The 26,651-nt window shown below is 38.8% G+C and overlaps 1 protein-coding gene across 8 annotated transcripts in view; it reads right to left on the bottom strand.

Annotated features, from left to right (window-relative positions):
* Window positions 1-504: 504 nt before the first annotated feature.
* Window positions 505-26,651, bottom strand: part of unm_hu7910 (un-named hu7910) — a 27,964-nt gene continuing 1,817 nt past the window's right edge. The window contains exons 2-23 of one of the 8 annotated variants that reach the window (XM_047815538.1): window positions 25,265-25,341; window positions 23,097-23,246; window positions 22,691-22,762; window positions 10,104-10,157; window positions 9,628-9,669; window positions 8,480-8,515; window positions 8,235-8,264; window positions 8,005-8,040; window positions 7,804-7,866; window positions 7,680-7,709; window positions 7,407-7,592; window positions 7,224-7,309; window positions 7,017-7,103; window positions 6,726-6,876; window positions 6,514-6,650; window positions 6,298-6,396; window positions 6,060-6,149; window positions 5,804-5,944; window positions 4,280-4,415; window positions 4,105-4,196; window positions 2,131-2,264; window positions 505-1,991 (exon numbers count right to left, since the gene is read on the bottom strand). In XM_047815538.1, coding sequence (XP_047671494.1) covers window positions 1,841-1,991; window positions 2,131-2,264; window positions 4,105-4,196; window positions 4,280-4,415; window positions 5,804-5,944; window positions 6,060-6,149; window positions 6,298-6,396; window positions 6,514-6,650; window positions 6,726-6,876; window positions 7,017-7,103; window positions 7,224-7,309; window positions 7,407-7,592; window positions 7,680-7,709; window positions 7,804-7,866; window positions 8,005-8,040; window positions 8,235-8,264; window positions 8,480-8,515; window positions 9,628-9,669; window positions 10,104-10,157; window positions 22,691-22,762; window positions 23,097-23,246; window positions 25,265-25,310 — 2,049 coding nt within the window. In that variant the 5' untranslated portion in view covers window positions 25,311-25,341 and the 3' untranslated portion in view covers window positions 505-1,840. Of the gene's footprint in view, window positions 1,992-2,130; window positions 2,265-4,104; window positions 4,197-4,279; window positions 4,416-5,803; window positions 5,945-6,059; window positions 6,150-6,297; window positions 6,397-6,513; window positions 6,651-6,725; window positions 6,877-7,016; window positions 7,104-7,223; window positions 7,310-7,406; window positions 7,593-7,679; window positions 7,710-7,803; window positions 7,867-8,004; window positions 8,041-8,234; window positions 8,265-8,479; window positions 8,516-9,627; window positions 9,670-10,103; window positions 10,158-22,690; window positions 22,763-23,096; window positions 23,247-25,264; window positions 25,724-26,651 lie in introns of those variants that run through there. The other 7 variants (XM_027169246.2, XM_027169244.2, XM_047815539.1 and 4 more) reach the window with 7 other exon arrangements.

Genomic DNA, 26,651 nt, shown 5'->3' with positions numbered 1-26,651 from the left:
TCAATTCAGGCCAAATGTTGGTTAAGTCCAAGTAAGAAACCTTAAAATAATTAAAATATCGACTGCTGAAAGAAGTCAACAAATCACATTTGACATTTGTTTCATTAATGATCAGTTTAGAATTGTGTGTGCTTGTATTTATTCGCTTTTGTACATTTACAGAAGTAGGCCAACAGAAGTGTTTGCAGACATGAACAGCAGCACCTAAATGAATTTAGTTGGCTGTGTGGGGAAGTTTTCCCAATGCAAATTTATTTGTTCTTTAACAGCTGTCAGTGATTGCGTGACAAAACACCGGCTTTGGGTTTCTGTGTGTTCCAACTGGCCCTTAATTTCCCATCAGGGATTCCCATTTTGAAAGCTTGAGGCTCAGAGTGTACACGTAGGGCATAATCATAACTATGACATAAACCTTAGTCTTCATTTCAACCATCATGTGTTTGACATTATGTTCAATCCACTGAACATCAACTTCTGGCATTCTAATATAATAAAACACAAGACTCGTAATTACACTTGTTTTATTTAATACAAAAATAATGCTTGTTTAGGCTTTACATTGCATGACCTGTGAATTTTTACACACCTGACAAGTGTAGGTATAAGGCACAGTTTTTTTTTGTTGTTGTTTTTGTTTTTTGTTAAATCATAATGTGTCTGTAGTATGGGTTCCTACACCCTCATATACATACACACACAATTACTACATGTAGTGCAAAGTTACATCAGCTTTGTATTATTATCCAAAATTGTTGACCCCTTCAGTGACATTTTGTAATACACCCACTGTCCACTTTATTAGGAACACCTGTATTTTCATACAGGTTTCTAATCAGTCACTCGTGTATAAATAAAATCATGCAGATACAGATCAAGAACATCTGTTAACCTTCATATCAGACAATAGAATCTAATGAACATGACGTGTGATATCTGTGAGCATGGTATGCTTGTTGGGACTATATGGGCAGATTTCCAGATTCTTGTTGGCTGACAGGAGTGGAACAAAATATGGTCTTCTGCTGTTGTAGACAAATCCACCACAAGATTTGATATTTTGTGTATGCTGAGATACTATGCAGCACAGCAGGACTGAACATTAATAATACTATATGCTTCTTGGCAGCTTGATCCAGTCAGTCACTCGCTGTTGCTTTTTTGTGTGCAGTGTTCCTTATCAACTCCAGAGAGTGCTGTGTGTGAATATAATCTGCTGTTTAGGTATACTAATACTCAAACCAACTCATTTGTTCCCAACATCCGAGCTACGATCAAGCTCACAGAGTTCACACTTCTTATTCATTAGGATGTTTGATGTGAAAATTAAGTGAAGCTCTTGACCAGCACCAGCACGATTAAGCACTTGCTTGGCTGATTAGATAACTGGATCAATGTGTAGTTGTTTCTAATGAAGTGAACGCCGAGTATATTCAAGTAACAGTATAATGCACCTTCAGTGGTCTGCCTCCTTCTTCATCACCTTTCACTTTGGTCCATTTCAGTGGTTTCATTTACAGTATTCAGAGCTGAACTCTCAAAACTATTTGTAAACCTTCATTTGTGGAATTCTACCAACTCATTTTAATTGCTTGTCCGAAGCTTTGCAAAACACGAAACAGCTCTAATCCATCCACCTTTTCTTCTTGTTGACTGAAAACCCAGGACACCAGAAGGACAAGATGCATTACCTATGTTCTCCATAAATCACTATTCAATTAAACAGCATATATATTCATGTGGTAGTTTGTTCAGAACCAGAAATCAGCCAGAGGTTAGGGTTTGGCTTGTGGCTGTAACTGGCTGAGACGTCACAGTAATTCTTTGCCACTGATTTAACGCTTCATATGGGGGACAGGCTTTGCCTCTGGGATTGGCTGAGTTCTGGATGCCAGACGTCTACGATGAAGATGAGCCTGTAGCTGTCTGCATCCTGCCACACTTCGTGCTCAAACGAATCATCAAATATCAACACCTTTCCTTCTTCCCACTCTCTGCAACACACACACACAGGTTTTGTTAGACAAAGTTATAGAAAAGACCAAAATGAACAGAATACATTGATTGTTTATATTTCTGTTGTTCCAGCAAACTATTCTGAAACTTTTTCTTTTTATGTAGATGTTAACTGACCGGGTCTGGTTGGTGCAGCGGATTCGACAGCCTTTTTGAGGGATGACGAGACCGAGGTGCATACGCAGACGGCAGTTAGTGGGTCCAGTGTGAGGCCATACATGTGTGCCAGGCTGCATCACTGAGAACTTGATCTGAAGTTGCAAGAAATACAAGAGCAGGTGGTATTACATTTATACGGTGGCCTAGAAGTGCAAAACACGTTAACAAATCCGAAAACACGTTAACAAGTCCGAAAACAAAACAACAAATCCGAAAACACGTTAACAAATCCGAAAACAAAACAACAAATCCGAAAACACGTTAACAAATCCAAAAACACATTAACAAATCCGAAAAAACGTTAACAAATCCGAAAACACGTTAACAAATCCGAAAACACGTTAACAAATCCGAAAACACGTTAACAAATCCGAAAACACGTTAACAAATCCGAAAACAAAACAACAAATCCGAAAACAAAACAACAAATCCGAAAACAAAACAACAAATCCGAAAAAACGTTAACAAATCCGAAAACAAAACAACAAATCCGAAAACAAAACAACAAATCCGAAAACAAAACAACAAATCCGAAAAAACGTTAACAAATCCGAAAAAACGTTAACAAATCCGAAAACAAAACAACAAATCCGAAAACACATTAACAAATCCGAAAACAAAACAACAAATCCGAAAACACGTTAACAAATCCGAAAACACGTTAACAAATCCGAAAACACATTAACAAATCCGAAAACAAAACAACAAATCCGAAAACACAACGACAATTCAGACAACCCGGAAACGGTAGCTATAGTTTGCGAATGGAAACTTACCGATCATCAGACAAGACACCGGTCATTCACCTGTATATCTTGAATGACAGGTCTGTTGTACAATGATCAGTAAGTTTCCATTCACAAACTATATCTACCTTTTCCGGGTTGTCTGAGTCGTTGCACGAAACACATTAACAAATCCGAAAACACAACAACAATTCAGACACCGCAGAAGAGGTTGGTATAGGTTGTGATTGGAACACGTACCGATCATTGGACAAGACACCTGTCACCCAAGGTATACATGAAGTTCAACAGTCTGCCGCAGGGAAAAGTTGGAATGGATATATGGATGGAATGGGTTACTGTGGATTAATTCTGTTATTTACTTATATTTAAACGGAGAACTTTACACATTACACATAAGATTCCATACCTGTATATCGGTAAGTTTCCATTCACAAACGATACACACCGTTTCCGGGTTGTCTGAACTGTAGTTGTGTTTTCGGATTTGTTAATGTGTTTTTTGATTTGTTAATTTATTTTCGGATTTGTTAATGTGTTTTGCACTTCTCGGCCACCAGTAAGAAACAAAAGGCACTCTCACTGTTAAATGATATAATCTGTTAACATTCATTTTATGTTAATCTGAAAGAAATGATAGCATATTGATTGAGCAATATTAATACTGTATGGGGATGTGGTAGCCTAGTGGTTAAGGTGTTGAGCTACCAATCAGAAGGTTGTGAGTTCGATTCCTACTTCCACCAAGCTGCCACTGCTGGGCCCCTGAGCAAAGCCCTTAACCATCAATTGCTCAGTTGTATAAAATGTAAGGCACTCTGGATAAGGGCATCTGCTAAATGCTGTAAATGTATATAGTTGTGATTTGACTGACAGTATAAACTACTGTCAGATTCGTGTTGTTACAGAAAATGATTTAAATTTTTAAAAAAAAAGAAGAACAAAATGTATCCTTTAATGGTGGAGGAAACAAATTGTGTCCAAAATGTGACTTGTGTATTTATTCTGAATTTTTTCTAATATACTGTGTACACAAATCTACACAAATCTACTACAAATCTATTTGTAAATCTAAATAAGGCTCTGTAGGTCTGTTAAGGCTTTAGCACGGTGTATTTGAGTGTAAGGAATAATGCTCAGCATGGCCTGGAACAGATGGTAATATGTGTGAATGAAAAAGCTGTACCTGGCCCCTCTTGCAGGTGGTGGTCTCTTTGAAACGTTCCAGTAAAGCACAGGTTTTGGGGACACTCTGACACGAAGAACTGACTTTCCTTCCTGTAAGTAGTGTTATATATTAAGATAAGTGGTGTATATGTGTACAATGTGTGACAGTCAGTATCGGACTGTGTGTAACGTACCCTGCTGCCAGAGTGTAAACTGGCCCCAGTCTCCTGTCTCTCGAAGATTCTCATCTTCTGGCAAGAAGAGTCCACGTTTAGTGTCTAGCACGGCTAACGCTTCGTCTCTGATGGTCATCCAGTTCCGCTCCAGCGTCTACAGACGCGTAATTAGGTTAAGTAAATAACATGGATTTAAACAGAAAATTAAATATTTATGTTTTGATTAATAGTGACAAGAAGAGTAAGACAGACAGTAAAATAAGTACAAATACACAGCGTCGACTTGTTAAAATATTAGGAAAAAGCCCAAGTGTCTAAAATAAATAAAATATATAAATAAAGCTGGATTTTCCTGAAATTAGGATATAGATATTTCAATATCATCAAGCATAATTAAAGTTCAGACAAATTTACTTAGTAAAATTATACGGGGTGACGAGCTCACTATGAAAAATTCACTCTGTTCATGTAACCCCGGTTTGTGCATGAGCTCAGATCACACTGACTGATGATGTACGCAGAACAGCAAGCAAACAGGGTAATAGTGATCCCAGGGGGCTCAGGGAATAAAGCAAGGGCAACCTATCACATTGCACAATCTCACACACACCTATTCACATGCTATGGACAATTTAGAGATGCTAGTCAGACAACAACAGACGTCTGTAGACTGGGGGAGGAATCTAGAGTACCCAGGGGAAACCGCTAAAGCAGGGGCGGAAATCAAGCCTGCCAATCATGTTGCAGCTTACTCACCAACTTCACTATCTATATATCTATATCTTAGGGCTGGGCGATAAATCGATTTTATCGATTAACTCGAATGTGTAGTTTACATTGATTTGTTCAAATGAAAATCGTTTTTTTCTTTAACATCCGCTGACGCTCCCCTCCGGGCTCCCGTAGTTCCGAACAGGCTCAGCCCTCCCCCTGTGCTTTTGCCATAGAGATACACAAACAACATGGCAGCGAACAACATGGCAGAGTACTTTATACAGTATGACAGGAAGGGGCCGTTGGAAAGAGATCATGGATGCAGAGAATTCCTGTTGTACGCATCAACAAACATTATACTCTATGTTGTGTATTGCGACTTAAGTAAAGTTGGCCGCATTTTCACAGATTCGAGTTTCCCGAGTCGATAACTCCTGAGCTAAATGCTCTTATTACACAAATAACACCTCTTTTTTTTATCGTAGTAATGTAGAGAGGCAGCTACAACCCAATTTTCCTCAAAATCAGCTTTCCTCCACGTTGGACAAAATACATAAGTCTTTATGTGCCAACACCTGAGACAGATTCCAAGGGACCGTCTGCAAAGTGCAAAACCTGAAAAGCGAATACTTTAAAAACAGTCAATAACTTCACTGTAATACTGTACTTTTTTATATGAAAAATCATTAAAAAAATATACAAAAAGACATTTCCCCCAAATACGTGTTGTAGTATAACTATCAAGAGATCATATTGCCCAGCCCTACTATATCTATATATCTACATCTATAAATAGATACACAGTATATATTATTTTTCATTCAGTACCCGAACAAGGTCAACATATCCAGTATCTTTGGCTGTCCACCATGGTTGAGCTCGTAGTCCTGCCACGTTATACAGTGACCGCTGCCAGACAGAGGCAAAATGACCACGTTGGTAACCAGCCTCGTACCATTCATGAGCCCGCTGCAGAAACACACACACACACACACACACACACACACAAAACCATTACTCTTATTGTAGGATGAATAATGCAAATGAAGTGAGCGTCTTTCTTTTTTTTTTGGTTACAACTTACAGTCGGCTCTCCTACTCTCTGCAGTGCATCCCCAAGGTGAAAATAAAATCTCCCGTCATCAGTTCCTGGTGCCCCAGACTCCAAACCCTCCTAAACAGCAACACACAAACACAAATGATAGTGCATACTCTATGTGTGTTTTATTATACATATACATATATATATATATACATATATATATATATATATATATATAAAAACACACGCACACATATACATATATGACTGTCAGACTCACCTTAAGGTAAGGTATGCTTTCTGCTATCTTATTTTCAGATTTAAGGATGAATCCATAATGCACTTTGGCAAAGCCATCACTTGGAGCAACAGCTAACACCTGGGAAGAGAAACAACAAAAGAGAAACAATATATTTTCACCGCTATAGTAGTAGAGAGTCTTTTACAGTAATCACACTTATTTATAAAATCTATAAAATCACATCAAAAACATTACCTCCTCATAGACCCGTTTGGCACCCACATTGTCACCAATCAGAAGATGAGCCACTCCTAGATCATTCTTCAGAGTGATGTCATCTGGGAAAATCTGCACAAGCCTTTCCAAGGTTGCTAAAGAGCCCTTTGTACGTCCTATTAAGAAGTAATCGTTTAGAATGAACCTGGAGATGTGCATGTGAGGATGTATCAGTGCACGCATATACTTACCAAGAAACTGCTGTCTGTCAGCACGTCTCTTTAACGTGACTTTGATAAGTTCTGCAGGAGCATCTGGGAGCTCTGCTGCCTCCCTATAAGTGTTTACAGCCTTCAGGAGCATCTCATTACTACGCAATTTCTCAGCCATATCATCCTCAGCCTGAAAAAACAAACAAAATAAAAACACCACAAATGATGCACTGATCAAAATCTTGTAATATATATATGTCATAATATGTCATAATATGATCAATGTGATTCTGCAGTGAGATACTGTCTCTTTTTATCCAAACCTTTTACCTGAGCTTTACCATAGCGACTCCTGGGACTCTGGGGATATTTCTGCACAAGAGCTTCAAAAGCACGCAGAGCTTCTTCAACTTTACCCTAAACATTCAAACCAAAAGCTTAAAACAAAACAAAACAAACACCAGCCCCCCCCCCTCCCTTATTTTAAGAAATTTGACTTGATTCTTATTCAAGAAACCCGAACAGTGCCTACTGTACCTTCTTACGGAGTTTTTCAGCTGCGTTGATTTCTGATTTTATTATTTTGTCGAATTTATTAAAGATGCTTGGCTTTTTCTTCTTAACTGCGAAACGTACACAAGCAGACACATGAACTTGACTAAAGTGGAACAGTGAAATTACTGAGCACAAAACAATTCTTCTTTTACTTTTTATACCAACCCTCTGTTTCTGGTGTAATCCCCGATTTCGGCTGATGTGCAGATGAAGACTCTGAAGTGGTTTGAGGTTTGGATGTTTCCGTCACAGTCTCTGAGGTCAAGTCACTTGCCACTGCGGGTAACTCTGTAGGTTCAGCCTCAAGCTTCTGTGGAACTTTAGTTTCAGGTGTATCATCCAGTGTAGATCCTAGAGATGATTAGAACAATGAATTTTTCATTTTATTTAAACACATAAATGAATACAACATTTTATTGAGAATTTAAATAAACCTGCCTTTATTCTCATCGGCTAGAATGTCCGCAACTAACATATTGGAAGATACAAAAATGAATAAATAATATATAAACATAATATACAGTATAATGGAAGATAAATGATGTTTTTCAATGCAACCTACACTCTTTTTCTAGCTGTTTATAGTACGACTCTTCACTTTGGTATCTTTCTGTTGCAGACAGCTCTTAAATTTAACAAAATATAAATAAAAAAAAAAAGGAAAAAGAAAGAAGCATGAATTAAACTGTGCATTTCGTTCCCATGATAGAAATGAAAGGATCTCAGGAAGACCAGCATGACAAAAACATTCATTTCAAATTACCTAACGTTTTCTCCGGTGAAGCCTCTACAACTAACTCTGAAACACACAACAACTGATTAACTAAAAAAATGGTGTAATGATCAAGAATACTTAATGCATCAATAATAATAACAATAATAATAATAATAATAATAATAATAATAATAATAATAATGAATGTACTAGTAAATTATTAAATACTAAGTAGAAAGCTGTTCTCGGGTACAACATGAAAACCACAGGAATCTCACCTCCAGTGCTGTCAATGCTTTCTTGTGAATCTGTGAGAAGACGGGAAGTGGAAGGTGAGAACTGCTAAAGATCAAGTTTCACTGATAAATAAGCTTTATAGAGTAAATATCATGATTATCATTTACTTCACGCTAGCGTCGGTATTTTGCCGTTTCCTTAGCTAGCCCGTTTCAATACTAACATGAAACTCGTCGGAAATCGTAACACAATACAATCGAGTGTATGAGCAGAAAATATTACTAACCAAAAGGTTGAAAAGATGCTGGTGCAATTACATTGTCTGCAAAGACACCAAGAAAAGTCAGAAACACTTTTTTTTCAGCTTATAAGTATTTTAAATAAATATTGCATCAATATAATAATAATAATACATATTTATAAAACTATTAATTCTGGTCCTTTCATTTGATAAGCAGTATTCCAAGAGTGCAGACTCAACAAATCTTATCACAGACTAAAGCTTCAAAACAGATATTACTCCATTTCTCTCCACAGAGTACACTCTGGTCCTTACTGAGTCCCTTTGCCAGCTTGAGACATCACAAACTGATCCAGGAGACATTTGCATGCTTTATGTTCCACCAACATCAGATTTAAAATCTCACTGGAGGGCTTAATGTTTCCATTGGCTCACAAACACAACCGACCCTCGAGACAAAAGAGTAACATGTATCTGAGGTCTTTTCTGTATTGTTTTCTGCCAGCTTTAGAAGATTTCGGCCCTGCAGTGAGAAGAGGCCAACCCTGTTAGAATCCTGAGGTATCTAGAGACGTACCAGCTCCCAGTTGGATTCCATTTCATGAGGATCTCGGACATTCAAAGAGGAGACACCAACTACATGTGGTCTCTATGTGGATCAATACACAATTGTCGAACTGTATATGACTGTAGAAAGGACATTATGCCTAATAACACTCGCTGGTGTTTATAGCTATTTATAAATCACACACTCCTGTGTCACCCAAATGAGTATGGTTCCTCTCAAGGTTTCTTCCTCTTCCATCTAAGGGAGTTTTTTCCTTACCACAGTCCCATCAGTCACCTCAGACTTGCTCATTGGGGATAAATACAAACATGTTTACATACAAGTCTAATATTAACTTTTTGTACTATATTTCTTATGTTCTATAAAGCTGCTTTGAGACAATGTCCATTGTTAAAAGTGCTATACAACTAAATTTTAATCGAGTTGAATTATTGGCATCCAGTCGGCGGAGGGAAATTAAGGGACATTGAGGGAAAATTTATTCCATTGCAGTTGATTTATGATGGAAGTGATACAAGACGGCCTGAAGCGTTGTGAAAGTGAAGCATGTGTCAAACAGCTTAATTAATCAATTTTAAATATGTTTGTGGGGCAAAAAACAACAACAACAGAAAATATCACTAACCAAATGGTTGAAACGATGCTGGTGCAACTCGGTGTATCTTGTCTGCAAAGACACCGAGAATAGTTAGAAATACATTTATAATTTTCACCTTATTATTATTTTATATAAATAAAGCTTATATTCAAAGGGATGCTAGGAACAGGAAGCATCTAGATTACCTGTTGTTTCCTGTTTAAGAGGTCCTCTGTTTGGTTTTGTGGAAGTGAAGTATAAATGACTTGTTTGTGACTTTGACTATGCTGAAAAGCACCAACTCTTACATCTTGACCAACCTCTACACATTGAACTAACTAAGAAAGTGTTAGGAATCGATATTCCTTAAACACACATTCATATTTCATTGTTAGATGTTTGTACATGTAAAACGATCATATACGTAACCTGTAACAACTATATTGTAATGTTTGGTATTAGGGATAATCCCAGTATTGTGTAGTTATGGGTTTTATGATGCTTTATACTGGTTGTGATCTTACCTGCTGTTTTGAAGGGCTCTTCCTTAGTTTCTGAATCACTTTGCCCCTTTAGTCCTGCATGATGTAGCAGAAAGAAGCAGAAACTAAACCTTAACTACATGTTACTTATTATATCACAGACAATCAATAAGCAAACAGAAAACTTTCCCATTTGGTGCTCATGAAGACAGTGGCAGCACGGGCCTGCTCGAGTGGAGGGTGGAGAAGGTGAGAAGAAAGGGGTCGGGTTCTACTAATGAATGTTCTGTGATGCAGTGAGTGGAGCAGTTGAGTGAATAAAAATGGGACAAAAGAAAGCCGAGAAAGAGAGGAGAGAGAGTAATAGCAAAAGTAACCATACAAAGAATAAAGCACCATTTGACTTGTTCCAAGCCCGTCTTCCTCATTATTTGCCCACATTTGGTAGTGTGTTGCAAAGACATTTTTAAGTTTTACACACATTTACACACACACATTTACACACACACACACACACACACAAAACCACCCACACCCAGACCCCCACACAGACTGATTAGGGTGCTACCTAATTACTTGGGTTTCCTTTTCTTAAAAAAGTCAACACCATTCCCCATACAGAAATGACACCAAACAAACAGATAAATAAATATACAAGTCTCAGTCTTATACAATTAAGCTGCTACGATACATTTTAATAGAGAACAGCGTTCACATGTAATAGGAACAACAATCAGACTTCTTTATTTCTGACCAAACACAATTTCATAAAATCACATTCTATATATAGACTTGTAATGAATAAATAAATATTGGATAGGTAAATATTCATGTATAAACACTATTGTTCATCTAAACATTGCTTATTTTAATTGGTGGTTCCATATTTCACATTAAAAAAACAAAACAAAAAAAAATCAACGATAATGTAGGTGTTTCGACCTAAATGATTATGTATTTTCCACCGTGCACCATGTCAACAAGGTTAGATTGTATCGTCTATTGATTTTATTTAATCGTTCATGTAATCATCTTTAATAGAGCGAGAGAATTCTGTTGATCAAGTGTAGAACCATAATGCTAATTTTGGCCTCCTTAATAGATATAAAGATGATAGAAAATACATAATAGAAAACGTGTCAGCTTTTAAAAATGAAAAAAAATAAAAATAAAATAAAAATGAGAGCACCAGTATGAGAACCAAAATAATATTAAAATACATTAAATAAACTGCTACATCTCTTTCCATTTTTAAATAATAGACAAAATAATATATATAACTTAAAAAGCTATTATATATGTATAATTTATTATAGGTAACAGAGCATTTGGCTAAAGTTTAAATAGGAACAAATCAAGAAAACAATTTTAAAAGCTAATATTAAAACCACAAAAGCAATCAAACAACATTAAATACTACTCTTTTTTTTTTTTTTTTTTTTTTAATTTTTAGCCTTTCTTTAAATAATATACATTACACTAAATAGAATGTACCCTTTCACTACAAACTCAATACATTCTATTAAGGTATCATCACAAATATGCACCAAAAAGTCGTCTAAACTCCAGAACCCAAACGTACTCCAGTACTCAAAAGTTCCTGTACTTCGGACGATCCAAAGCAGAATACGAGAACGTCAGCCTCCGAGAACCAAAACATGATCTCCACTACATCAGGTTGAAATGTGCAGTGTATTCAATCCAAAATAAACAAGAGGACTTCGACCATTCTAGACTTAGTTGACCTTGTCCTATCAGACACTTCTCATGTGTCGTTTGTTTTCACTGGGTTACACAAACCTTACACTGCATTTAACTGGTCGTTTTTTTGCTTTTCCAGATTGAAGATTTCAGGAGATCTTTGTTAGAGGCTTTTTTCTCCTCCTTCTCATCGTTAGTCTGACCAGACACTTCCTTCATTGATTCAGATTGTTTAAACTTCTCACTTTGGTTTTTTGCCTTTTCTTTGCCCTTGCCTTTCTCTGCTGCCTTTTCTTTTCCCACTTTATCCAGTGTTTCTGCCCCAGCCTTTTGTTTTGCTGCCTTTTCTTTTGCTAGCTTTTCCTTTTCTGCCTTCTCTCTCACTAGCTTTTCCTTTTCTGCCTTCTCTCTCGCTAGCTTTTCCTTTTCTGCCTTCTCTCTCACTAGCTTTTCCTTTTCTGCCTTCTCTCTCGCTAGCTTTTCCTTTTCTGCTTTCTCCTTTTCTGCCTTCTCTCTCGCTAGCCTCTCTTTTTCTGCTTTCTCCTTTTCTGCCTTCTCTCTCGCTAGCCTCTCTTTTTCTGCTTTCTCCTTTTCTGCCTTCTCTCTCGCTAGCCTCTCTTTTTCTGCTCTCTCCTTTTCAGCTTTTTCTTTCGCTAGCCTCTCTTTTTCTGCTCTCTCCTTTTCAGCTTTTTCTTTCGCTAGCCTCTCTTTTTCTGCTCTCTCCTTTTCAGCTTTTTCTTTCGCTAGCCTCTCTTTTTCTGCTCTCTCCTTTTCAGCTTTTTCTTTCGCTAGCCTCTCTTTTTCTGCTCTCTCCTTTTCAGCTTTTTCTTTCGCTAGCCTTTCTTTTTCTGCTCTCTCCTTTTCAGCTTTTTCTTTCGCTAGCCTTTCTTTTTCTGCTCTCTCTTTTTCAGCTTTTTCTTTCGCTAGCCTTTCTTTTTCTGCTCTCTCTTTTTCAGCTTTTTCTTTCGCTAGCCTTTCTTTTTCTGCTCTCTCTTTTTCTGCCTTTTCTTTCGCCAGCCTTTCTTTTTCTGCTCTCTCTTTTTCTGCCTTTTCTTTCGCTAGTCTTTCATTTTCTGCTCTCTCCTTTGCTAGCCTTTCTTGTTCTGCTTTCTCAGCCTTTTCTTTCGCTAGTCTTTCCTTTTCAGCCCTCTCTTTTTCTGCTTTTTCTTTTGCTAGCCTTTCTTGTTCTGCCTTTTCTTTAGCTAGTCGTTCCTTTTCTGCTCTCTCTTTTTCTGCTTTTTCTTTTTCTAGCCTTTCTTGTTCTGCCTTTTCTTTAGCTAGTCGTTCCTTTTCTGCCTTTTCTTTTGCTAGTCTTTCCTTTTCTGCTCTCTCTTTTTCTGCCTTTTCTTTGGCTAGTCGTTCCTTTTCTGCTCTCTCTTTTTCTGCCTTTTCTTTTGCTAGTCTTTCCTTTTCTACTTTCTCTTTTTCTGCCTTTTCTTTTGCTAGTCTTTCCTTTTCTGCTTTCTCTTTTTCTGCCTTTTCTTTTGCTAGTCTTTCCTTTTCTGCTTTCTCTTTTTCTGCCTTTTCTTTTGCTAGTCTTTCCTTTTCTGCTTTCTCTTTTTCTGCCTTTTCTTTTGCCAACCTTTCCTTCTCTGCTCTCTCTTTCTCTGCTTGCTCTTTAGCCAGTCTTTCTTTTTCTTGTCTCTCCTTCTCTGCTTTCTCCCTTGCTAGCTTGTCTTTTTCTGCTTGCTCTTTTCTTAGCCTTTCCTTTTCAGCTTCCTCCTGAGCCAGCCTTTCTTTTTCTGCTTTCTCTTTAATTAGCTTTTCCTTTTCTGCCTTCAGCTTAGCAAGCCTCTCTTGCTCAGCTCTCTCTTGAGCCGCCTTCTCTCTGGCTAATTGCTCTTCGTGCTTTTTTCTTGCTTTCTCTTGAAGCAGTTTAGCCTCCTCTTTGGCTTTTTTGGCAGCAAGGATGGCTTTTCTCTCTTCTTCCTCTTTGGCAAGAATGCTTCGGACCTCAGCCAGTGCTAGCTTAGCAATCTTTTTAGCCTCGATCTTCTCATGGATCATCCGAAGCTGCTCCTTCAGAGCTGCTTTCAGTTTGTGCCCAATTTGTCTGGTAGAAGGTTCTAGATAAGGATGACCAAAAGTCTTCAGTTTTGGGGCCACTTTCCATGCAAAAATCTAGTTCATGCTTGTGACAAGCTTGTACAATATAATAATGTTATTCTCCCTGTGCAATATTTAGTGACAATGTGCAAATTCAAATTTCCCCTTTTAATAGTTAAAATAACTTTAAATGCATGTTTTATATAGTTTTCAAACAGACATTTGTTTGCACCATATATGTATGGTTCAACAGTAACAGACGTGATGGTCCAACATGACCTGACGGACATCTGTAGGCAAAAGAAGCACTTTCACCGCATGGCCATAACAGTCTTAACCACTATAACCAAATGGGTACTGATACTACTTCATACAGTTCTGTGCTGGCATGGCCATATGAGCACAACTATGGTCTCTTTTTTATGCTGCTCAATCAAAACTAGAAGCTACTATAACAAATAGTGAGGCATTTAACAGTGATAATGTTAGAAGGTTGTGAAATATAAGACTGCTGTGAAGCTTTATAGTGTAGCACTGCAGAGATGAAAATAGTGTAAATTCTTCTGGCTCGGCTAAAACCACTGAATTTCACTTTTACATAAATCGATAAATATTGAATTAATATTTTAAAAGCTATATACACAGAATGTAATGCTGCAATACATGAACACGGTGATCAATAAATTGTGACCAGTTGGAAGGAGAACTTAAACACTGATCAGCCATAAAAATAACCACCTGCCTATTATTGTGTAGATCTCCCTTGTACCAACAAAAAAGCTCTAACCAGTTGAGTCATAAACTCAGGAAAACCTCTGGTGTGCTGTGGTATCTGGCACCAAGATGTTAGCAGCAGATCCTTCAAGTCCAGCAAGGTGGGGCCTCCATGGATCAGAAATGCTTTTCCAGCACATCCCACAGATGCTCCATGAGACTGACATCTGGGGAATTCGGAGACCAGGTCAACAATTGAACCATTTGTTAGGTTCCTCAAACTATTCTTAAACAATGTTTGCAGTGTGGCAGGGCACATTGTCCTATTGCAAGATGCCACTGCCAATAGGGACATTGCCTATTCCGGCTTGCCTTCTTTCCAAAGACTCACACACACAGACATCCGCATTATGCAAAAGCAAACATGATTCGTTAGACCAGGCCGCCTTTTTCCAATGCTCCATAGTCCAGTTCTGAGGCTCACATATCCACTATAAATCAATGGTGGACAGGGGTCTGCATAAGCCCTCTGACCAGTCTGCAGCTAAGAATCCATATATGCAGAAAGAAGTGATGTATTGCGTGTTCTGACACCATTCTTCATAGAAAAGCATTAACTTTTATCAGCAATTGGTACTGCAATATCTCTTTTGTGGGATCGAACCAGCTGAGCTTTCCTTCTCCTGATTTGAATCAATCAGCCTGGAGCACCCATGGCCCTGTTATCTGTACACTGGTTGGTTGGACCACTTTTGGTAGGTACTAACCACCACATACTGTGAACACCCCACAAGCCTTGTCATTTTGGGGATGCTCTGAGCCAGTTGTCTGGCTATCACAATTTGGCCTTTGCCAACATCACTCAGATCCTTATGATTGCCCATTTTTTACTGCTTTCAACAAACCAAACTTTAAGAACTGACTATTTAATTAGTGCCCAATATTTCTCATCCATTTACAGCAGCCACTGTAAAGAGATAATCAATGATATTCAATTGAATCTTCAATGTCTGGGTGAAAATTAAAAAAATTATGGATGATTGATGCTGGACTACATCCGATATCCAGCATATAGATAATCTGTTTTTTTCCCCTGTGAATCTGTCAAAGTAGAAATGAGTATTAATGGCCTAATTAATTGATACTAAAAACATCAGTTACAAATGTAACCAGGGATTGTGAGAATAACCAAGATACCTCTACAAGACCTGTGAAGGTGCAGATCCTTAAAGTCTTCTAAGTTGCAAAGTGGGGCCACTATGGATCGGACTTGTTTGCATTGGTTTGGGATCTAATGAAGGCCAATAAATAAAAACCTTGAACAGGTTGCTCAAAACTGAACAATATATTTTAATGTGGCATGGTACATTATCCTGCTGCAAAAGGCCCCTGCCATTAGGGAATATACAGTATGTACCCTGAAGGAGTGTACTTGGTCTGCAACAAAGTAGGTATCTAGTACATGACAAAGTAACATCCACATGAATACAAGGACCCAAAGTTTCCCAGCAGAACATTGCCCAGAGCATCACACTGTAGGGGCTGCACTCTGACCTGTCATGGGCTGGGGACACAAACCCAGTCTAGTGCAATTCACTGTCTGTTCTGACACCTTTTTAATCAATCATTGTATCAAAGGTAAACCTTTTCAGGAGTTAGTGATACAGTAGCTCTTCTGTGAGATTGACCCAGACATGCAAGCCTTCTCTCTCCACACACATCAGTGAGCCTTGGGAAACCAACTCTGGTTCACTGGTTGTTCTCCCTTGGACCACTTTCGGTAGGTACTATCCACTGTAGTCTGGGAACACCCTGATGGTTTTTTTTTTCTTTAGAGGTTTTACCCCATTACCTTGCCATCATAACTTCTCTTAGATGTTTCTGCTTAACTTTCTCATGATTCCAACACATCAACCTCAAGAACTGAGTGTTCACTTGCTGCCAAATGTATCCCGCTCCTTGTCAGGTGCCAGTGTAATGAGATAATCAACGTTATTCACCTGTCAGTGGATTTGATGTTATTGCTGATCAGTGTACATCAAGCCACCTGCACAGCTTTGTCACTCTAAATAAAGTAAGCAGCTAATGACAAAAAAAAATGGCCATGAACAAAGCTTTCTATGGCTCATGGTAGTAATTTAACCAGATGAGGTTTCAAGATGTTTAAATCGATACCCAGAAATGTTTTTACAAGGTAAACTGCAGTCAGGGAAGAATAAATATTGCACAAGCCTAGTTCATAAGCATTCACAGTTAGTGTGCACATCAAGCTTTTGCAGTCACTAGTACTCTGGGAGACGATTCACATTCACAGCCCTCGGTTATCATTAATAACCTCCAAAGTTCCAAGACATTAAGCGACAGTGTTAAGCCACTCACATCTTTGTATTATTTATTTGTTCAGACACGCATCATCTCTTTGTTTAATCCTATGCCAACTTCATTAATATGTACAAAAATCACGTTAGTAAATTGGATCACCACAAATAATCCAATTCCTGAAAATCATCTTCCTTTAGAATCCAGTTCTAATACAGAAACAGGGTTGAACTTTACCTTCTGTAGGAAGATACGTCTTCAGGAACATATTAATCATCTTTACAACTTACAGTTCAATACACAACCATAACAACAAACCAAAATAAAAATCAGCACAACCCATGCCAAGTACCTTTAATTTTCTTAAGAATCTCTTCTCTCTCATCTGTAGTGATAGTGAAACAGTAACGTCAGTAACATCAACACGTTTCATGTCACAAGTTTGAACTTTATTTGACATGAACATTTAGCAGTTTACCGGCAAAGAAAATCCCGTTTGAATACTGGATCAATGATAAAAACAAGTTTACAACATGGATAAAACTGAGGCTATGGATGTCAGTAACGAAAATTTCAAAACAGGCCAAAATCAAGAGTAGGTTTCAATAGCTTAAGGATGGGATTGGCAAAGTCCAAGGCTACACCATCTATTTCAAATGTTGTCTACAGAAGTCGCAAAATAATTTCATTATTCACATGCAAAGTATGACTAGGATGTGGTAGCTCAGTGGTTAAGGTGTTGGGCTACTGATCAGAAGGTCATGGGTTCGAACCCCAGGTCCACCAAGCTGCCACTGCTGGGCCCCTGAGCAAGGCCCTTAACCTTCAGTTGACCTGGATAAGGGTGTCTAATAAATGGCGTAAATGTATAACCACCAAGAATATGGCTTAAAACATAGTCTGGGACTTCCAAGTTTGTTTTTTTTTAGGAATTATCTAAATTCCTTTACCAATTTAAGGGAGTTTTTCCTTGCCACTGCTGTCTGAGTCACCTCAGACTTGCTCATAGGGGGATAAATACATACAGATTGTGAACTATATATATCTAATAACAATCTTGAATTTTTTATTCTGTTAATTCTTTTTCTTTTATTATTCGTTATTTCTTTTATTATTCCTTATGTTTACCTTCTGCTCTATGTTTATGTTCTGTAAAGCTGCTTTGAGACAATGTCTATTGTAAAAAGCGCTATACAAATAAACTAACTTGAATTGAATCTAGGAATTACTTCAAGGCCGCACAACTGTTCGACGATCTCTTAGATGAAGGATCAAATCTACGCTCAACAACTAAAAATGCTGAAAAGAGCTTTTATGTAAAACCACTTAAGGTAGTTCCTTTTTCATGTGTGTCCCTAATAGAGGATCAAATGGGGAAGAGGATTAAAGTTACAATAAGATTTTGGAAAACTATACAAAACACAGTGTGGCCTGTGGGAGAAAATCTAATGTGTACTTAGAAATGATCTGAATGGCTTTGTATTATCATATGCAGGTGATTACACACAAGTCATAAGAACCTTTTTTTCTTCTAAACTATGATAAATGTACATCAATGTACATCATTCTTCAAAAAAAAATCCTTCATGATGCAATGTACATCATTCTTTCAAAAAAGATATTCCGTCATAATGATGGTGGTTCAGCATAACAGAAACTAGAAGTTTATTAAGACTGGGCTCTAAAATTTAAACTTGTCGCTTGTCTACAGGTTTTAAACAATTCCTAGAATATATCGACCTGAAAAGAGTGATGATCAACTACATCCGGTTAAACTAAAATATTCCGATGCATTCACTTGTGGAAGGATGCTTGAGATGAAAACATGACATACAAATGAGAAAAATTCTCCATTAAGTTGCCGGTATATATTTAAGATGTGCACTATAACATATACAGTATCATAACATGTATACATGCATGCGATATAAAGTTTAAACAGACATTATTGTCTCATTAGAACTAAGATGAGGCAATAATCCAACTTAAATGACCCAGCAAAGCTTTTACACACTACATGTTACAACCCTTGACTTTAGGATGTAGAAAGCTGACTGTATGATTGGCTGGCACCAAGGCAAGAAGACACAATGCAGTGTGGTCCACCAAGCCAAGCACAGTTAACATTAGCATTAGAGACAACAAAAATGGAATTAACATGCACATTTAAAGACATTGTCATTTTAACGAAAATCGACATGGCTACGTATCAAAATAAAGGATCACAAATTATGGTAACTTTGAACAATCACTATTATTCAAGTGAACACAACTAGCAATTTCAACAACAGAACACCTCCTACTGTACAAGCCAACCTGAGCGTGCGCATACACACACACACACACACACACACACACGTCACATCCAAAATCTCAATGAAGCTTGAAGCTTTCGAATAAAGAGCCAGAAGAACCAAACAAGCTGCGTTTCTTAAATACCTTTGCTTGCGTTCTTTATTTTAGTGGTCGGAGAAATGCTCTCTGATTCAGAAGATAAAACAGTGTTAATAGATATGTGAATATCTGCTTAAACAATAGAAAGCAAAGTAAAGCAACTCTAACTTTTTACACAAACACTGACAAACTAACATTAGCCTTTCTTGTCAGACAGGAAACCACAGCATGCAACCTGTTGGGCTATGTGAAACCACTCATGCACAACACTTGACACTGGAGAGCGGTCAAAGCCATTTCCAAGTTTTAAAAACAACTTCTGGATTTAAGAAAACTCGATACTTCATGCAAAAGCAGGCACAATATATTTTTCTACAAAACACCTGTTCCTTATGGATAGATGCACTGAGAAAACTGTTTTTGATGATTCATTATTCAGTCCCTCGAGGACTGAACACACACACACACACACACAATAATCGCAAGATACAAGAGAGTGGACAAGCTGCTTTCCTCAAATACCTCTGCTTGCTCTCTTAGCTTTCTTGGTCACAGGTGATTCCTCTGATTCATAAAGGAAAAAAATGTTAATAGACATGTGCATAACAGAAAAAGGTAAACCTTCAGCCTCACACACACACACACACACACTCTTGCGCGCACACACACACTCTTGCGCGCACACACACACTCTTGCGCGCACACACACACACACACTCTTGCGCGCACACACACACTCTTGCGCGCACACACACACACTCTTGCGCGCACACACACACACTCTTGCGCGCACACACACACACTCTTGCGCGCGCACACACACACTCTTGCGCGCACACACACACACTCTTGCGCGCGCACACACACACTCTTGCGCGCGCACACACACACACTCTGGCGCGCGCACACACACACACTCTTGCGCGCACACACACACACACTCTTGCGCGCACACACACACACACTCTTGCGCGCACACACACACACACTCTTGCGCGCACACACACACACTCTTGCGCGCACACACACACACTCTTGCGCGCACACACACACACTCTTGCGCGCACACACACACACTCTTGCGCGCACACACACACACTTGCGCGCACACACTCAGAATTAATCCTCCTTAAAGAAAAAAGTTATAAAAATTTGATGCACATGCAAATATTAATTCACTATATTTTTTCTCTCTGTATGCCCCATACTATAGTCTTAAGACCTAGCGGTGACTACAGCATTAAACACACACTACGAACAAAACCAAACAACAAAAAAACAAGCTCTCTCTCTTTCTCTCAATCAGGAACAGTTCATGCAATATCATCCTCAAACTGCCTTAATTCACCAACACACAGTCTTTAACCATTTCAGACTAAGAAGGCAAGCAGATCTGTGCATTCCTTTATAAAACGAGCGCAATACGTTCTCTAGACTTCTTTCAGTCAGGCTACAGTAGGACAGCTCAAGTTGCAGGACCAGGTTCCCTCTAACTTCATAACATACCAGTGACCCTCTCTTCCTCCTCCTCCTTCATAACACTCTCTCCATCGCCTCCACCCTCACATGGCATCAGCACATCACACAGAAATGCCAGGAAGCTTTTTAGCAATTCAGAACTGCCATCTGCTAAAGCATCAGCACTCTCTGTGTGCACAGAGACAAGGCCCTTGCAAAAGCCAGGCAAGCCTATAGAGCAGGAAGAGCACAAGTTTGAAGAGTGAAGAATGGGACAAACATAAATTCAATATCAACACAAAATAATCCACACTTCGCGCTTTCTTTTCATTTCTGCACACCTTTATTTTAGACTGAAAGGTTACATTGCACTAACTGGACTTTATTCAAAATAAGAAGTTACACTGCCACCAATCCATCCATCTAGACAGACAGACAGACAGACAGACAGACAAGATAGATAGTTCGTTATAAACAGACCTTATTCTTTATTTTATGTGTTTTGAAGTTTCTGATATTAATATTGTTTGTAATTTGACATTAATTTGGTACACTCTCTGGTCTGTCTGCTTTCCTTGTGTGGGGCTAAAGCCAAGTGTCACATTATAGCGCCACTGAATATGAGCTCTATTAGAAAACCACACTGTAAAGGATGTCAGCTTGTGGACTGCGAGCTGACTCTGTGAAGCCTTTCAGCAGATCGTACAGAGCGCTGCGAATATGCCACAGCAGAATCGATTGCTGTATTATTCTTGCTACATTCAGCTACTCCGATGTTCTGAAATGAATGTCGATTATTTGCTAGAAGGCAGCTTTCAAAAAAATATATTTATAGCCCTGAACCCTATAGCCATAATCACAAAGATTAACGGTCATCACCGTTCGGTCGAGATATTTTATGCGAACTAAATATCCCAGATATATTGAATAATAGTCAAAGTAGATCGTAGAAACAAACTAACCAAAAACTGTTTAAATGAGAGCTTCATTTACATTCATTTGCTTTCTACTGCCAGCAGAGATGTAATGGTGTTTTTAAATATCCGAGCTGGTGTTCACACTGGGCGTGTTTACAGAGTGTTACTGTTCACTGTGCCAGCTGCAGCATTGGTCTGGTTGCAGACTCACTTGATGCTATTCTCTAAGCAGTGAACACACACACACACACACACACACACCGTGAACACACACCCGGAGCAGTGGGCAGCCATTTATGCTGCTGCGCATGAGGAGCAGTTGCTCAAGGGCACCTCAGTCGTGGTATTGCCAACCTGAGACTCGAACCCACAACCTGCAGTGCCAAGTAGGAGCTACGTTCAAGTTCACAGGAATAGCTGCATGGCTTAAGTACAACCAAACTCAAACCACCTCCTCCGGGCAGTCTCAAAATCGGAAACTGTGGTGCACTTCCTGGCCCTTGTAGCAGCTTTCACATTAACGATGCTGTGTTTCAGACTAAACTGCCAGGGTGAAATCACCAAATAACAGGAACAAAATAATAATAATAATAATAATAATAATAATAATAATTGTGACTTTCTACTGGCAACAATTAATTAGTGTGTAACAAAGGTTTTCTATCAGAGTGTTAATTAAGGTTACATTTTTGTGTTGTTCTAGCTTATTACAAACCTGAACTAACTACCAGTATTGTTCATATGCTTTATTTATAGCCTGGTACTAAATACTGTCAAATAGACTGATTTCTATCATTTGCTTATGATGTAATAAAATGAAAAGATTATAATAATTATAGGCGAGAAAGTAAGGTCCTTGGTCAGTCTTAGAGGAAATGCAAGCGCACACACAGACACACAGACACAGACACACAGACACAGACACACAGACACAGACACACAGACACAGACACACAGACACAGACACACAGACACAGACACACAGACACAGACACACAGACACAGACACACAGACACACAGACACACAGACACAGACACACAGACACAGACACACAGACACACACAGATACCAAACTTACCCAACAGAACTTTGGCATCTTCTACATCAAAGTCACCATCACCATCAGCATCATACACTTTTCCAAGTGTTCCTGCAATGAAAGAACAGGGTTTTCTCTTTTAATTATTCAGACCCCAGAACAAAAATTGAACAAAACATCAATGCATTCTTATTGGAAAATGATTGAAGATTCTGTGGTCATTTCAGTCTGTTTGTGATATAAAAACCACAGGGTATGTCTAGGGGAGCGGTGTAGAATAACCTACCAATAATTTGACACAGATTTTATTCACTTTAACATGCATTTGCATTAACCGTTGATCAAATAGGTTTTAAAGAGAGTACGTCTGTTCCTAGCAAAGTAGCACAGAGCAAACCACAGAGAAGTTTTTGCAGTGACACAAGAGAGGAAATGTTAGACATACCTACAACGTTGTTGTACTCAACTAGGTCAAACCAGACAACAGCCACAGACATCCAGGCCCCCAGCAGAGCCAACACTATGAGCCAGGTGAAGACTGAGTGTCCCTCGGATTTCTTGGAGCTCTTACTGACAGCAGGTACTGGCTGGGGCTCTGTGAACACAGACAGGTACGATGACAGACGGGTTCCAGACACTGATGCAGTCTTTTGTGTTCAGATCCTCAAAAGGCACGAGTTACAAGTTAAATAAAACATTACTGTGCATGCTGTTGTGTATGCCGTGTATACGTGGTATGGCCGCACGGTTGTTGTTTTGTTTTCCTTTATTTAAGGGTTAAAAAGTATTCGTTTATTAAAGAAATGAGAATGTGCATTAATATAAATCTTGCACTGTACCTTGCACTTTTGTTATGGGCTTTTGTTGTACTGTTAGAGAAAACTAAAACCAACACCTTCTGGACAATCCGAATAAAAAAATAGTAATCTAGTTCAGTGGATATTTCTGCACCTTTCTATTAGTGAACACCGGACTGTGTACCTGCCTGTTTACCTGACGTTCACTTGTACATCGACTCGCAGCAGCACAGTGACCAGAGATCGTTCTTTTTTAGTGAGTGAGCCAGACTTCTGGTGAAATGAGTGACAGCGACCGCTGGTGAATAGACGTCGGCGTGTCTAAGTCCAGTTGAGAAAAGCTGGTAAAAATATGGCGTGATTTGGTGCAGCGACTACAGTAGACATGTAGACAATAGAGCGCAAATAATCTTCTTTCCTCTCGTATGACATAATGCCTATATACAATAAGGGATTTTATATATACAAAGGCTCTGATGTGCCATACAATGACGTACGTTATTACACTGCCAACCGGTAGTACGAACACCTACAGGTGACCTCGTAGCATATCAACCGACAGCTATTTTTTTTTTAAATTATTAAATAAATAAATAAATAAATAAACAAATAAATAAATAAAACTGCCGCTGTACGTGTGAACGTAGAATTACCTCCTCATAAAGTCTGAACACCTGTACAAAAGTCTTGCGCTTAATTGTGTTTAAAAGAATGGAGAAGGAGAAGAAGCAGCAGCAGAAACAGAGAGATTCTATTTATTTCTGAGATCCAAATAGATAACTACTTTGAGAGGCATTTCACAACCACAGTAATGAAAGGAACTGCAGATTGACACTTGCATAGCTCACGAATCAGCATTTCCTGGGTGCTTTGCACTACTTATAATACTGCATCGGAGCAATTTCGTGGCTGCGTGTAGATTGAAGGATTAGATTAAAATCGTCGCTCGGAAGCCCTTGATAAAAGACGCGGAAAAAGAGTCGTACTTTATCGTTACGGCATTTCGAGGTAGTGCCTAAAGGTACTGAAAAGGCAGACGGAACCTAGGCTAAAGAATAACAAAACAAACCCCAGGATCATGTATCACAGGAGAGCTTTGTATTCTGCTGACAAGGTCACCTACTCAATTGCTCAAACAATGTCTAGGCTCCACGAGCTTAACAATACAAGAACTACAACACAATGTAGGTGTCCTAAATAAATTCTGAAGAGAGATGCTTCTTGTGATTAGACACGCAGTGATCCATTTCCTCTCTCTATTCAAGCTTTTATTAAAAGCACACACAGATCTGATCTCCATATCCTTGCAGTACGCAAGCTTGTGCTATGTTATGCAGAATATCACAGGCATGATGGCTGTTTGCTTTAGTACGGTGTGTGTCCTGTGTCCATGTCGTTTCACTCACCGTAGCCGCATGTCAGTGAATCGGATCCACATTTGATACGCCGTATCAGATCAGTTCATTGCTAGTTAGGCCCAAACAAGGATGAACATGCTTCAATACTAACTACATGCCGTCTCTTTATAAATAAACTGTACGTGTGTGACAAGAGACAACTGACAAACAGAATATGAAATAAACTCAGAGGTTGCATTGTCAGAGAACTGAGCATGACGTCTTGCTGACATGCTTTCGTTAGACACAAAGCCAGACAATTTAACTAATAAACACTACAAAAACACACACAAAACACTGACAGCCACCACAAGTAGCAAGTGAGGGTTGCGGCACAGACGTAAGGTTTGTCTAAAAGGTGCTCATGCACGCCTGACCAGACCGTTTCTTCTCTCGCATTCCCTCGAAGAACAATCTACCTTCCATGTTTGCCATTTTGGTTCCATCCACTTCTGTTTCTCCCATCCTAACCCCCACTAAGTGCTTCAGAAGAAACCTGCAAGGGAAAAATAAAGTCGCTGTTTTTCTCGCTCATACAAAGCAGCAGAAGCAGCAGCAGCAACGTTCGCTGGCTCAGCTGGAACCCGATCCACGCTCGGCCTGTTGGGTATTTTTAGTGCTGCTGTCACCACATTTTGCTCTTCTGGGCCTCATATGGAAACGGCGGACTGTGGAAGTGTCTCGTACGCATGCTCAGACTCACACGGGGTGTGCTGGGTGCCACTTAACACACAGATGTGATTCATTTGGGATTCTGTTGCACATTTACACACTGAGATGGAAAAATGACTTTCATTCATACAACCAGGGGCAACTTAAAGCAGATCACAAAGGTTGTCTCAAGTTTGTATAGCCCTTGCTGAAGATTTGAATGTGCTCATGTCTATATAGTTTTCAACTTAACCTTAACACATTGGAACTATTAAACCATGATTCCCAAAGTGGAGTGATTTATTTGCTGGAATTGGAAACCGCCACAAAGTGATTACATTTATATAATGTAAAAGCTTATAATTCTCTGACTTATTGACTGCTCACTGGCCTGTAAAATAATGTAAACTTGGACATAATGTCTTCTATTTGTAGAAATTTACGGAACAGGAAAGCTCTAAGGATCATGTAGAATTAAATAAATCTCTGTATACTTTGTGTAGAGGGTTTGTGAAATGTCTTTTAGAAGCTCCAAAAGCTTTCAGGAGCTCTGTGATAAAATCTAAATGGACGAAGTACATGTAGGCAAGACAATGATTTAATAGAAACAATAAAAAAAAAATAAAAAAAGTTTATTCAATGTTGTGACCCCATAGAAACGCTGTGGCAGGACCTTAAACACGGGGCTCATTCTTAAAGGCCGTTTAATGTGGCTAAATTAAAGCAATTCTGTAAAGAAGAATGTTACAAAATTCCTCCACAATGATATGAAAGACTGACCTACAGTTGGCAGAAGCATTTGGTTGGAGTTGGTATCATACAGTAATCTACTATTTAAAGACTTGTGATTGTGAACAGAAATATACAAGCTCCTGTATACTACAAGATTCAAACCCGTCATCAGCAGTAAGACTCAGAAAGTCAGACTGGAAATCACAGAATAAAGAGAAGAGCCACAAAGGTTACAGAACCAAGATGAACCACCGTGATGGTATGGCCAAAGCGTGGAGAAAGAAAGGATCTGCTCATCGTGCTTGACCGATAATCTTGCACGGCTGCTTCCGTGTTACAGGCTGAGTTTTATTGATGAAATTATATATATACACACACATCTTATATGATAAAACTCCATCTATAGAAATGCAGCCAATCGCC

This window comes from Tachysurus fulvidraco, chromosome 1 (genome assembly GCF_022655615.1).
Source record: "Tachysurus fulvidraco isolate hzauxx_2018 chromosome 1, HZAU_PFXX_2.0, whole genome shotgun sequence".
Taxonomy (NCBI): Eukaryota; Metazoa; Chordata; class Actinopteri; order Siluriformes; family Bagridae; genus Tachysurus; species Tachysurus fulvidraco.
The sequence above is the reverse complement of the archived record's forward strand: the minus strand, read 5'-3'. Positions and strand labels throughout refer to the sequence as shown.